The following is a 13,653-nucleotide window of genomic DNA, read 5'->3' as shown; positions in this document are numbered from 1 at the left end:
TGTTGCAGGGGGATAGAAACAAGGAAATACCTGAGATTGTGCCTCGATTTGCCAGAAGAAAAGTTTTAACTAGAGGCCCTAGTGGTAGCTAGTGAAATATTAAGAGAGAGCAGGCAGGCCATACCCTATGGAGGGCTCCTGATTTGGGAGTGAGGCTGACTGGAGCTGGTTTTTAACAGAAACATGCTCCAAGAGGATGTGGTGCCATGACGCTCGTCCACCTGACCCACTGTCTGTAAACTTCTGAGGACTTCTTATTTCTCGTTTATAGTTCTCATCTCTTCTCTGACTCTTACCCTTTCTTATTACCTAGTAATGGAAATGGTACACATGTGCTCTGGGCATCTCTGAGTAGAAATGAAGTGCTTCTTTATAAAGTGCTTTTATACATGGTCACTTTATAGTATTTTGTCATTTTGTGGTATCTGGGGGCTTCCCAGGTGGTGCGAGTGGTAAAGAGCCCGCCTGCCAATTCAGGAGACATAAGAGATTCAGGTTTGATCCCTGGTTTGGGAAGATCCCTTGGAAGAGGTAATGACAACCGACGGACAGAGGAGTCTGGCAGACTGTAGTCCGCAAAGAGTCAGACACGACTGAAATGACTTGGCACGCGTAGTATTTTGGGTGTGTGTGTGCTCAGCTGTGTCTGACCCTGTGGGCAGAGAGACTCTCTCAAGCAGTCCCATGTTCCTTTCTGTCTTTGGTTGCAAAAGCGCTAGAGGGCAGGCACCACAGAATAATTTCTGTGTCTCTCCAGATGCTTTCCCTAGAGCTCTGGAGGCAGCTGGTCTGCCTTTCAAGTTACTGCAGGTCACAGCACTACCGATGTTTTGATACAGCATCAAAGGTGTCAGTTGATTTCCAAACACTACTATTACTGTTTTCTTGCCTGCTTATCAGCCCACCCATTTTCCGTTTTTGTTACGGCACTTCTCCACACCTGGTGCCATATTCTGTGTTAATTAGAGCATGGGTTAAACTGCTGTATCAGAGATGCCCAGATGCAGCAGTGGCTTGGATATTCATTTTTCCTTCACGTAGTATTTCTGAGAGGGAGAGGTCCAGGCTGATGGGATGTCTTTGTTCCTTGTGGTTATTTGTGGACCCAGGTTCCTTCCGTCTAGTTTCTCTGCCCTCCTCAGAGTGGTGTTCTTTTCTGCATTATTGCAGAAAGGTTGCTGACACCTCCATGGTCCAGTCCATACGAAAGATGGAACATAGTTTGGTCCAGAGCACCCTCCCTTTAAGGTGATGAAGAAATCGCAGGGTCCCTTCTGGTCACATTCTATTGGTGAGAGCTTGCCATGCTGAGCTGCAAGAAAGGCTTGAAAATACAGTCAGCTCTACTAAGACTTGAATAACAGAGAGCGTGGATTTTTGTCCATTGTCCATTTTTTTCTACAGGGTTATGTGCCTTGTTCATCTGTGGAGTTCTTTACATATTCTGGACTTGAATATCTTCTGGGGGATGCAAATCACATGTGTTTTCTTTCCATCTGTGATATATTTTAAAATTTTGTTCATGGAGTCCTTTGTTATACAGAAATTTAACATTTTTATATACTAAAAACTGCAGAACTTTTTGTAATCCTTCTTTGATACAAATGTATTTTGTATTTGTATATTTGATTCTGTACCAGTTTTGTGGCTGGGGTAGATAGGACAGACACTATGATTAATAGGATCCACAAGCACTTAATTTATGGTCAGCTTTTCTGTTTCAACTTGAAAAAGAACCATTATTTTAAATAGGAAAGTCAAAATCATCTCTGATGCCTCATTTCATCATTAATTATTTGACAGGATTTACAGTCTAACTAAACAAATTGCTAGTTCTCAAAATTATTTGTCAGAATGAAAGTGAAAGTGAAGTCGCTTAGTCATGTCTGATTCTTCTCGACCCCGTGGACTGTAGCCTACCAGGCTCCTCTGTCCATGGGATTTTCCAGGCAAGAGTCTTGGAGTGGGTTGCCATTGCCTTCTCCAGGGGATCTTGCCAACCCAGGGATTGAACTCTGGTCGCCTGCATTGTAGGCAGACAGACGCTTTACTGTCTGAGGCACCAGGGAAAGTGTTTGTCGGAATAGCTTCCTAGAATTCATTTTGAATCTAGAAGACTTTGATAGGGAAGTCCTAGTGAAGTGGTGATCTGAGAGGCAGGAAATCAAATTTGATATCTAAGTGGATGTTAAAGCTGCTGGATGTGCCTTGTATGCAGCAAAAGTGAGGTCTGGAGCTCAGGAGAGGAGTTAGGGCTAGAGATACTGATTTAAAATTCAGGAAGACAGGAGATTGTTGAAACCTGGATAATAATTACGCTCTTCAAAGATGAATATATAAAGGACATATGGAGAGCTGTACTCACATTTGGAGGCCTCAAACCAGCTGAAGCGACAGGTATTAGACCGTTTTATCTTTGTTAACAGCCTCATGAGATACAGGCGGTTTTCTAACGTTTCGGGGAGCACATGGAGGCTGAGAGAGGCGACTTCTACGTCAAGCTGCCTGGTTAGTAGTTGGTGGAACTGGTGCTTGAGAAGAGGGCTCCAAGCTGGTAGTGATCCCTGATGCCCCTGCATTTCCAGAATGTTGAGCGGATCCTGGGTTGGTTGCTCTCTTGCCGCCAGCGGAGGTGGAGGGAACTCTGCATGGCAGGGGGACGGGTGCTGTGTGGGAATGCCCATCGAGGGGGAAGGTGGTGCAGGGCAGCCCCTCCAGAGGAGGAGGGACGGGGCGCTGAGACTGCTGTACGCTGTTTTTCTTTTTTTTGGTTTGCGGATAGTTGTGCAGAAAGCTGTAACAGGTAAATTTCACGTCAGGAAAGAAAGATGGCGCCAAGAGCATGGGATTTTATTAGGAGCGCTGGTGGAGGAATTGTGCCTGTTGACATCTAACAGTACAGTGTGGGAGACAGTGTGGATGTATCATTTTACTTAAAGAGAAGAACGATATTAGGGGTAATGGTGTTTGAAAATGCTCTCAGAGTTAGATTGCCTCCTAAGAAGGTATGTGTAGTGTTCGGGGTGGGAGTCTTGAGCATAACTGAAAAAGGCAGTGGAGTTAAGGTGTGTCATTTTTAGTCATTTTGCTCCTAGAATGGCTGACAATTAGAGACTGTGTCATGATTGTTTTAAATTAATGGTAATTTCAATTCATAAATTATGAAGAAATTTTTTTACGAGTCACCTTAAAGTATGTTTGTTTTGTGGAGGACTTGCTGTAATCCTGAAAATTCTTAACAGCTCTTAACAGATTTTACTAAGATCGAAACTTAAGTCAGCGGCAATTTGGAAAGCTATGCTGTTTTACATTATTTTGATTATATGTAGCCTGACGTGCTGCAGTCCATGGGGTCGCAAAGAGTCGGACACAACTTAGCAGCTGAACAACAAATACAAAAGTTTTTCCTGTGTTCGTTATGTATTGTCATTTGTTGTTATTTTTCCTTTGTGCTATCTGCATTATAGATAAATTCATCAAAGAGTGATGTAATGCAAAGTGACTTTGATATTCTCTTGTTTTACTGTTAAGCAGAAATCAAAGAACAATCAGCAGAAGAGGATGCTGAAGCAGAAGTGGACAGCAGCAAGCAGCCGGTCCCAGCCCTTCAGCGTTCTGTGTCTGAGGAATCCGCAAGCTCCCTGGTCTCTGTTGGTGTGGAAGCCAAAATCAGGTTCGAGAAGGAATGCAGCTGGGTCAGAGATTAGTGATAGGAAGAAGGGCAGTGAGTTGACCAAGAGGAATTGCAGAGAGTGCAAGCTTAGGACGCAGACCTGGGTGGGATTTGAGAGCTGGTAGCTCTGTGTGTCCCTGGGTGGAGCGTGTCTGGGGCTTGCGTGGCTATAGGACAGAGCCATGGTCTGGCCTGTGACTCTGCTCCCCTCAGACCAGAGCAGGGTGTTTCCAGTGTGCAGCTCCTAGATGAGGAAAAAAGTCTAAACTCTAAGCATAAGGACTGATTTTCTTATTTACTTGTAAACGTAAGCTTATACTCTTGTTCTTTACCCTCTCTCATTTTTTTTTAAAAAGAAATATAGGATGTTATAACCTCTGTGTATATTTTAGCTTTGGAGTCTTTTTAGTTTTTAGATCTTTCTTGGAACACATGAATAAAACTGAAACCATCTATTGGTTGACTATTCCCATCTCCTTGAAACATTTTCTGTCTTTTGTTCTCAGCACATCTCCCTTCTCATTTTGTCTTTGCTGGCTTCTGTGGAGACCCCCCCAACTTTGTAACGGTGGAGTCCTCAGGTTGAAGTCCTCAACGTGTTCACTTCTATTCAGTCTGATAGCTAGGTCCTGTCTGTGTGCTGATGAACACACCTTTGTATTTCCAGGGCCGCCCTTTCTCTGAACTCTGGACTTCAGATGAACGCTGTCCATCTCTCTGCCTGACATCACTATTTGGAAGTATGCTAGATATTGCACCCGTAACATGTCCAGAACCACTCTTGATTCTTAACCCTATGCCTACCCCAAATCTTCTTCCCAGGATTTCTTCATTTCAATAAATATTACCAATATTTATCCAGTTGTTTAGGCCAAAACCTTTTGAGTTAATCCTTGATGTCTGTCTTTTCTCATACCTCACACCCTAAATTTTGTAGCTCGACTTTAGAAGATGTCGCAGACAAGTACTCAGCGTCCTAACTTCCTGCCATTCTTGGTTCCAGTCCCTGTTACCCTTAGGAGAGAGCAGTTGCCTTTTAGATGGTTTCGCCACTTCTGTTTGCTTTCCCCAGTCCAGATTGTTCTTAGTGCAGTTGCAGAAATGATCGTTCTAAAACATAAGTCAAGTTTCCCTCAAACTGTCTCTAATGGCCATCTCTTCTGTTTACATTAAATATTTTAATAATGCTAAAAATTTCAAATCCCTGCCATGTTCTACATCTTGGAGAAGGTTTGAAAATTTTCAAAATGAAAGATAAAAAATAAACAGTCTGCACTGCATTTATCCAGTGTTTCCGCTTTATTTCCCTTTGTTACACTTTTTATTTCCCAGCAGTTCATTTGATTATTGTCCCCCTTTTATGTGAGCTCTGTGAAACCAATACTTTTCTCCTCTTTTTCTGCTTTTTATTGCATTGGTAATTTTTTTCTATTGGTTGCATATTATATTTTGTTTTTAAGATGATATCCCTGAAGGCTCATATTTCTTCCCCCCTTGGCCACACCCTGAGGCATGCAAGATCTTAGTTCCCTGACCAGGGATCAGACCCCCAGCCCAGCAGTGAAAGTGCGGAGTCCTAACCACTACACTCCAGGGAATTCCCAAGACTCCTGTTGTTGTTGTTGTTGTCCAGTCGCTAAATTATGTCTGACTCCTTGCGATCCCATGAATTGCACCATGCCAGGCTTCCCTCACCTTCACCGTCTCCCTGAGATTTCTCAAACTCTAGTCCATTGAGTCGGTGATGCCATCCAACCATCTCATCCTTTGCTGTCCCCTTCTCCTCTTGCCTTCAGTCTTTCCCAGCATCACGGTCTATTCCAGTGAGTCAACTCTTCGCATCAGGTGGGCAAAGTATTGGAGCTTCAGCTTCAGCATCAGTTCTTCCAGTGAATATTCAGGGTTGATTTCCTTTAGGATGGACTGGTTGGATCTCCTTGCTGTCCAAGGAACTCTCAAGAGTCTTCTCCAACACCACAGTTCAGAAGCATCAATTCTTTGGCGCTCAGCCTTCTCTACGCTCCGGCTCTCACATCTGTACCTAACTACTGGAAAAACCATAGCTTTGACCATGTTTCTTTATGAATTTCATTTTGAAGTTCAGATTTATAGTCCTAATTGATTTCTTAGATTTAGCAGTATAAATGCTTTATCTCTTTGCATTGATCATCTAGCATTTCATTTTCTAGTGATTTAAATACATCCTATTTCTGTTTTCTTGGTTGGGCCCCCAACCTTTTGCTTATTTTTAAAAACTCAGGTTTAGTTTATATACAGTAAAATTCATCCGTTTAGTGGGTTTTGACAGTTGCATACTGTCATATAATCACTACCACAAAGGTAAAGAACAGTTCCGTCATCCTGAAAAATTCTCCCAGGCTCATTTGCGGTCACCCCTGACCCCATCTTCTGCCCGAGGCAGTCACTTACCTATTTTCTGACCCGGTAGTTTTGCCTTTGCAATAACATCATGTGAACAGAATTGTGAATCATGTGTCCTTTTGATTCTGGCCTTTTAACTTGGCATTATGCTTCGGAGAGTCACCTGTGTGGTTGCATATGTCAGTAGCTGTTTTCCTTTTTATTGCTGAGGTGGCTTCTGTTTTATGGTGCCTGCTGCAGTTTATCATTTCCCGGTTAAGGGATATTTGGGTAGCTTCTACTTTGGGACAGTTAGGAATAAAATTGGGATAAATATTCACTTGCAGGTTTTGGTGTGAACCATAGCGTTTTTATTACATTTAGCTGAATACCTAAGAGAGAAGTAATTTTTTAAAAATGCTGAAGTATTTTTCAGTGTAGCTGTACTATTTTGCATTCCAACTCATGGTGTGGATTGGATTGGCAGGCCATTTCTTGTTCTGATTCACCTTTGCTCACAGGTGAACACTGTGTCTCTGTGTCCGGGGGGGCCTATTGGAGACCTGGCCTGGCCTGGGTCTAGGATGGAGCCTTGCCCCTCCTCCATGATGGAGGCCCGCTCCACACAGCCCGCGCCACCGCCCCCCACCATTCCTTCATCTACAACTGGTCTTGAGCTTTGCAGGTGGAAACTTTTTCTCTCTCTCTCTGCCAGTCCTTGGCTTTTGTTCTCCCTGGGAAAGTGGAGGAGGAAGATCTGGCTGGGTCTCTGTGTCTTCCTCCCCAAGTTGCTGCGCTTCTGCCCCCAGGCTTGTCCTGTGACTGGTGTGTTCCCAGGGCTCTTCCCCAGGCCCCAGTGGTGGCCCTGAGCCCCTGGGGAGGGGTGCGGAGAGAAGCTGGTGATTGGGCTATAATTCCCCATGTGTCTGCAAGTCCCAGATGCTGTGTAGTCTCATACCGCCTCCTCTTGGCCTGGAGCAGTTTATAAAATTGTCACTGAATTCATAAGCCTGCTTATACGATGTCGGGGGCCTCTTCCTCAGGTTAAGCAAGTGCTTGTGTCTCCTGTCTTCTTGGAAGCACCTTTCGTTCAGTTGAAGGTGAATTGGCTGCTCTGTGACTCCTGTAATCAGAAATGTTCAAGAAAAGTGAATTTGTATGTTGTGACCATGGGGCCAGAGCTCTCCGTGACTTTCCACCTCCAGAGCAGAAGCCAGGAATTTCCCTTGCGCATCCTTTAAACTTAGCAATAAATTACTCTGGGTTTTCCATCTTTATATCCTGCATCTCTTGTAACATTTCCTATTTCTTTAATAATTTGAATATTTCTCTAAAAATATTTTTGTTGTGGGTCTGTTGTGTGGTGAAATTTCTGAGGTCAGTGATTGTACTCATGAAATTAAAAGACGCTTACTCCTTGAAAGGAAAGTTATTACCAACCTAGACAGCATATTAAAAAGCAGAGACATTACTTTGCCAACAAAGGTCTGTCTAGTCAAGGCTGTGCTTTTTCCAGTGGTCATGTATGGATGTGAGAGTTGTACTATAAAGAAAGCTGAGTGCTGAAGAATTGATGCTTTTGAACTGTGGTGTTGGAGAAGACTCTAGAGGGTCCCTTGGACTGCAAGGAGATCCAACCAGTCAATTTTAAAGAAGATCAGTCCTGGGTGTTCATTGGAAGGACTGATGTTGAAGCTAAAACTCCAATTACTTTGGCCACCTGATGCGAAAAGCTGACTCATTTGAAAAGACCCTGATGCTGGGAAAGATTGAGGGCAGGAGGAGAAGAATGAGGATGAGATAGACGGAGATGAGATGGTTGGATGGCATCACCAACTCGATGGACATGGGTTTGGGTGAACTCCAGGAGTTGGTGATGGACAGGGAGGCCTGGCGTGCTGCGGTTCATGGGGTTGCAAAGAGTTGGACATGACTAAGCGACTGAACTGAACTGAACAGAGACTTGGGAATAATTTCAATATACCGTCACATTTGAGCGATAGTTTTGGATATAAATTGAAGGTTAAACTATTCTTTGTTAGTATTAATGCTTTAAAAGTATTGCTCCATTTCCTAGTCAGTTGATGTTGATGTCCATCTGATTGTTGCTCCTCATAGGTAATGTTTCTAGAGGACGAAACAAACCAGAAACAGGGTATGCTGAAGAAAACGTAAATTTTAATAGCTTAAAGAAAATTATAAATAAGAAAACTTAAAAATTAATAAAATACTGGCTAAGGATATTGGTGGATAGCATCCTTGAGGCAAGAAGAACACTTTTCCCACATTGGACTTTATTTTTCTGAAAATAGACTACATGTAATTGTGTGTGTGTGTGTGTGTGTGTGTGTGTATCAATAGGCAGCACATTTATTACAAAATGGAAATAGATAATATTGGAAAAACTTAAAATAGGTAACTTGTTTTTTTTTTAAAAAGGCAGTTTGTCGAGAGGTCCACTATGAATTTAACTTCTGTTAAACATTATCTGAAAAGATTGTAGATAATTCCTATCCCCTGTTAATGCAAGACTGGGGTAGAGACCACAGAGGTGATGGTGGGAACTTCAATACTTGAGAAGAAAGAGTTGAGGGCAGCAGCCATGCATATGTTGTGAAGAGAAAATACATCCAAGAGGAGTGGTTCTTTTTCATCCTGTTTTGTTCCTAAGATCCCTTACTAAGTATATTTTCCATAAATATATATTGTTTTTTTTTGTCCTTTAGCTTTTAAAGTGGTCTCTTTAAAAAAAAAATAATAGATTTTATTGTTTAGAACAACTTCAGGTTTACAGAAAAATTAAGCGGATGGCAGAGTCCCCATTCCCAACCCTCCTGTGCCTCCGTTTCCCCTGTTGTCAGCATGTTGCGTTAGTGTGGTATCTTTGTTACAACTGATAAGCCAGTATTGATCTTAGTATTACAGTTCACAGCTGCAGTAGTGTTCATTCTTGCCTTACATAGTCCTGAGTTTTGATCAGTGTGTGATGTCCCATCCCTGCCTTGGTTACAGTGTAGCAAATGAAAGGCCTCACCACTCCAGGTTCATCCGGTTCCCACTGCGCTCAGACCCTGTGCACCCCTTCCTCCCCTCCACCACTAACTGCTCCTTAGCCCGCTTACATTTGTATTTGTGTATCTCTGTGTGTGTGTTCCATCTGGTTAAATAAAATTTGGTTACCCCTTGCTTTACACAGCTGGGATATAATTGAATGGCCATTAAACCATACCCTCTTGTCCAACCTTAGCTTTTACTTTATTCCTTTTTAATACTTTGATTTTTTTTTTGGAGTCAAATTTAAAGGAAAATTGTTTTTCTAAGTACAAAATATAATATTTTGGTATATTTACTATTTCTAAAAATCATGCTGTAGAAAAATAGAATTATAAATGTATAATTACTATAGATTTAAACACTTAGCTTGCACTAAAGATAGTATTTAATTTTAAAGCACAAGTATTTCTGCAGTTGTCTGGAACTTGAAATCATTAAATAAAACTACTTCTCTGTCTTTCTTCCTTTTCATTTTGCCAGTGAACAGCTCTGCGCTTTTTGTTACTGTGGTGAAAAAAGTTCCTTAGGACAAGGAGACTTAAAACAATTTAGAGTAACGCCTGGGTTTATTTTGCCATGGAAAAATCAGCCTTCTAACAAGAAAGATGTTGATGACAACAGCAACGGAACTTGTGAGAAAACACAAAACTCGGCACCACGAAAACAAAGAGGACAGAGAAAGTAAGCGATTTGGAATATAAATGGGTCAAATGCAGTAAGACTATATATAGTTTATTTTCATTGAAATGTTTAAGACTGTATGAATGGGATTGTTACCAAATGATTTCTTGTGTTTCCAACGTCCATACAATGCTTTATGACTCACCATTAACCCAGCAAACATTCATTTTCTCAAAATTTTCTTTATTTAAAAAAACATTTAGTTGTATATTAACAAAAAAGAAGAAAACTTTAAAGAACATAATATAAGCCTAGAGGGGATTCATATAAATGGAATGACAATTTTTAAGAATTAATGAGATCTTTCTTTCCTTTTTCTAAATGTTTTAAATAGTTTGTAAGAATATAACATAACAGAATAGCAAAACCAAAGTGGTTTTTACTAGTCTTGTCCTTTAAGTGTCATTTATTTATTTGTGTTTACGCTTTAGAGAATGGTGAACCATCCTATAAACACTTACACTATAATACAGCTACCCTTTCTAAAGTTAAAGATCTTTTTTAAATCAAAGAATTTACATATATGTATATAGTTATAAATCAAATGTAATTAAAAAACATTTACTGTTTGTATAATCATACATGTATGTCTATATTCATGGATGTTTTAGTTCCCTAAAACTCCTATCTTAATATGTTTATTTTTGGAGTTAAATTTTTTTTTATATGTTTTAGTTTTTTTTGAAGGCCATCTTCATACGTGGACTTGGCTCTAGTAGTTGAGGGAGTAGAAGTTTCTGTGGTTGATGAGAAAGTGTAAAAATTAATTTAGCTTGGAAGGCTCACCAGCTCTGGCCCTTGAGGGTGATGATGTAATCACCCAAGTGCCTGCCTGGCTGGTGGCCAGAGTTAAGTACTGAGGCATTGTTGTGTTGTACTTATTTGATTGGCTCCTTCTTCTGGACTGCTGCCAAAGCCTTGAAGACCAGAAGTAGGAAATGAAACAATAACAAGAAAAACTCTTTTAAAAGAATTTAAGGTGGAACAGCTTAAGGAAGTTCAGAAGTATTGTATTTAGAGTTTTGATGTTTTAAAGGCTGTGGCTTGCTTTACCTTTTGTGATCAACTGAGTGCTCACATTCTAATAAACTGTATCAGAAGTCCAGGAAACTTCCAAAGTCCATCAGTCATTAGTAAATTTAATAGACTGGACCAGGTTATATCTGATATACTGATGTTCTGCTTTGAATGATGGCAATTAATAAAGAACTGTTCTGGGAAGTACAATTGGGTTTCATTTATTTATTTTATAAGCTTAGTTAATTTTTAATGAAAACTTTTATGAGCTAAAGATAATTATGTAAAAAATAACCTTGGTTTAGTGAAAGTCTTTATATGCACTTAAGTGTTTAACAAGTTATTAAGTGATGATAACAGGCCAGTTAATGGACCTTAGGAATAAAACATGTTTGCAAAATTTGGAAATCATTTAGCTTGGTAATGATTTTAAATATGTATAATATTTATGTTGCTAATGAGTTGTAATCCAGATAGACAGCCAGTTAATTTTTTTAATTTGAAAAGCAGGATTTTAAAATAGTTTTTCCCTCATAGTGTACTAAATATAAGAATATATAATCAAGGAATCATTTCCTCTCTTTTTGGTTTGTTTTAGACTTAAACTTTGTTGGGGGGGTGGGTAATGTGTGTTTCTGCTCTTTCCTAAGCTGGGCTCCTGTCACCCTTAGGGTTGGCATCACATTGTCTGCATACACACTGACTGTAAATACTTAAGGTCAAATTTGACTAACCTACTGGTTAGGAACTGGTTAGTAATAGAATGTTTAGTCATTCCATTGGTTTTTATATCTGTGCCCCCATCAAATTCTGGTGTAAAGAAAATATGTTCAAACAGTACGTTCATCGTTATAGACAAACTGTTGTTCTTTTTTTTCCTCCTGATAAATTGGCAGTGACTAGTAATGAAGGTGTATTTTCAGGAAGGGCGATCATATTTATAGGAAGGTTTGTTCTCATTTGGTTCACCGTGGGCATTCATAAAAATGAGATTTGGAATTAGCATAGCATGGTGAACTTTAAAAAAAAAAGTGAGTCTGTGCATTTCTAATGCTGCACATAAAAAATACTGGTTATTTTGTACATGGTTTGATATTTAAATGTACTTACTGAAAAATGTTAATACTTTTTCTCTTTCAATGATTCCAGGTATAAAAAAGTTTAGTTCCCTGGTCATTGTGCTGATTTTCTCTTAATAGGAATCATGATAAATATCCAGCAGACAGATGTGCAGTGAGTTATAATCTATATTCAATAGTGACTTAATCCAAAATTATCATCAGGCTGAATACTTTGATATCAGGAGAAAATTGAAGTTTTAGTGCCAACCATTTGATTTCCCGTGTTTACTGTTAGACACATTAACAGTCATTGTTTACTTACCAATCTCAATGAATATCTGAAGTTCTAGGGCTTTCAAAGTATGAAACCTCCCATCTGTGGCGTATCTTATTCAGCATTCACTTTTATCAGGAACTTTTAGCTGTTGTTACACTATTTCCCTTATTCCCAAGTCACCAGTAGCTATTTTGGTTTTGCTTTTGACTTGCGGTTTATGAGGTGAAGTCTTAGCGGAGGGTACATGTAGCGTCGCGGCATAGATCGGCTGTCAAGATTGCTGACACGTTCCCCTCCCCCTGCCTCCCTCGTCACACTTCGTAGTGGGTTTTCCTTCCCCTGGGAAATAACCTTTCTTTCTGTAAACTTAACTGCCGGCTCTGTTGTTGGTAGCCCTTGCCATAAAGCATGTTAGAGATTTCTGATTTGCTCATGTTATGTTTTTTAAGCATTTAAGTAAGGCCAAAGGGAATATTCATTTTATATGACAACATACAGTTCCTGACTAGAATAGTAGAGTATCAATTAAAAAATTACAGATTTATAACATTTCCTTATGGATTTGGAGACTTTTTTTTAGTTGTTGCTTACATGATATATAATATAGCTACCCAGTTTTATATTAATATTAATGCTATGAACAATGACATATATCCTAGAAGTTATTTTATAAGCAGTTTATGCAAAATAAATTAAAATTGATTTGGCAATACCTTATATTTAAGTCGTTACGAAGCGAAACCGTTTTCTCCTTTTTCTCACTTTCATGTCTGTTTTGTGTTCTCTTTTCCAGGGAACGGCCTCAGCAGAGTGTCGCGACTCGTGTCAGTGTGAGCACGCAGACTGCTTCAGACGACCAGCCTGGTAAACTGTGGGACGAGCTCAGTCTGGTTGGCCTTCCTGATGCCATTGACGTCCAAGCCTTATTTGATCCTACAGGTATGAGCCAGTCTTCAATAATAGCTACCTCTTGATTCTGCAAGGCTTTTTAACTTGAGCCAATTATCAACTTAATAGTAAATAGCATTCATCTAGAAGTAATTATCACTGTTGTTAAAAACATCTTCGTTAAGTATGCCTGCTTAGGTAAAAAAAAATTGTCTAATTATGTTTAACTTATTTAGCATCTGCACAGGGCCATAACTGGGCTGTGGATGCTTTTATAAATATTTGCATTTCACTTGTGTAGACAGCACTGCCATGGAAATCTGACAATTGCAGAAAGAGAGATTATAAAGGAATCTGTGAAAACTTGGGACCATAGCAGTCTGGGTTTTCCTAAAGTAGGGGTGAAGGATAATAGATCTTAGCCGTGTGAATGTCCTGTAATACAGTGTAGTAGCCCATATTTATGACTCAGTGCTGTTGGGGCTTTGAGTAAATTTCATTCTGCAGTTGAATTGCATGTAATTGTTCAAGTGATAAAGAATTTAAAGACTGAGCTGTTATCGATGATTGGTGTGGAATGCAGTGGAAGAGTGGGTATATGTAGTTTGTCATAAAGCAAGAAATAAATTTCCTTTATAGTT

General features: G+C 39.9%; 1 protein-coding gene across 19 annotated transcripts in view; it reads left to right on the top strand.

Moving 5' to 3' along the window:
- Nucleotides 1-13,653, top strand: part of KMT2C (lysine methyltransferase 2C) — a 261,336-nt gene that overhangs the window by 94,855 nt on the left and 152,828 nt on the right. For 15 of the 19 annotated variants that reach the window (XR_011463922.1, XM_070368932.1, XM_070368933.1 and 12 more), the window contains 3 exons: nt 3,532-3,673; nt 9,569-9,769; nt 12,918-13,063. Coding sequence is in view for 18 of the 19 variants with exons in the window: in XM_070368932.1 (XP_070225033.1) it covers nt 3,532-3,673; nt 9,569-9,769; nt 12,918-13,063 (489 nt within the window). In the remaining variant the exon portion in view is untranslated. The remainder of the gene's footprint in view (nt 1-3,531; nt 3,674-9,568; nt 9,770-12,917; nt 13,064-13,653) is intronic. The other 4 variants (XM_070368951.1, XM_070368939.1, XM_070368950.1 and 1 more) reach the window with 1 other exon arrangement.

Source organism: Bos mutus, chromosome 4 (assembly GCF_027580195.1).
Source record: "Bos mutus isolate GX-2022 chromosome 4, NWIPB_WYAK_1.1, whole genome shotgun sequence".
Classification (NCBI taxonomy): Eukaryota; Metazoa; Chordata; class Mammalia; order Artiodactyla; family Bovidae; genus Bos; species Bos mutus.
Note: the sequence above shows the minus strand (reverse complement) of the source record. Positions and strands in the feature narration are given on the sequence as shown.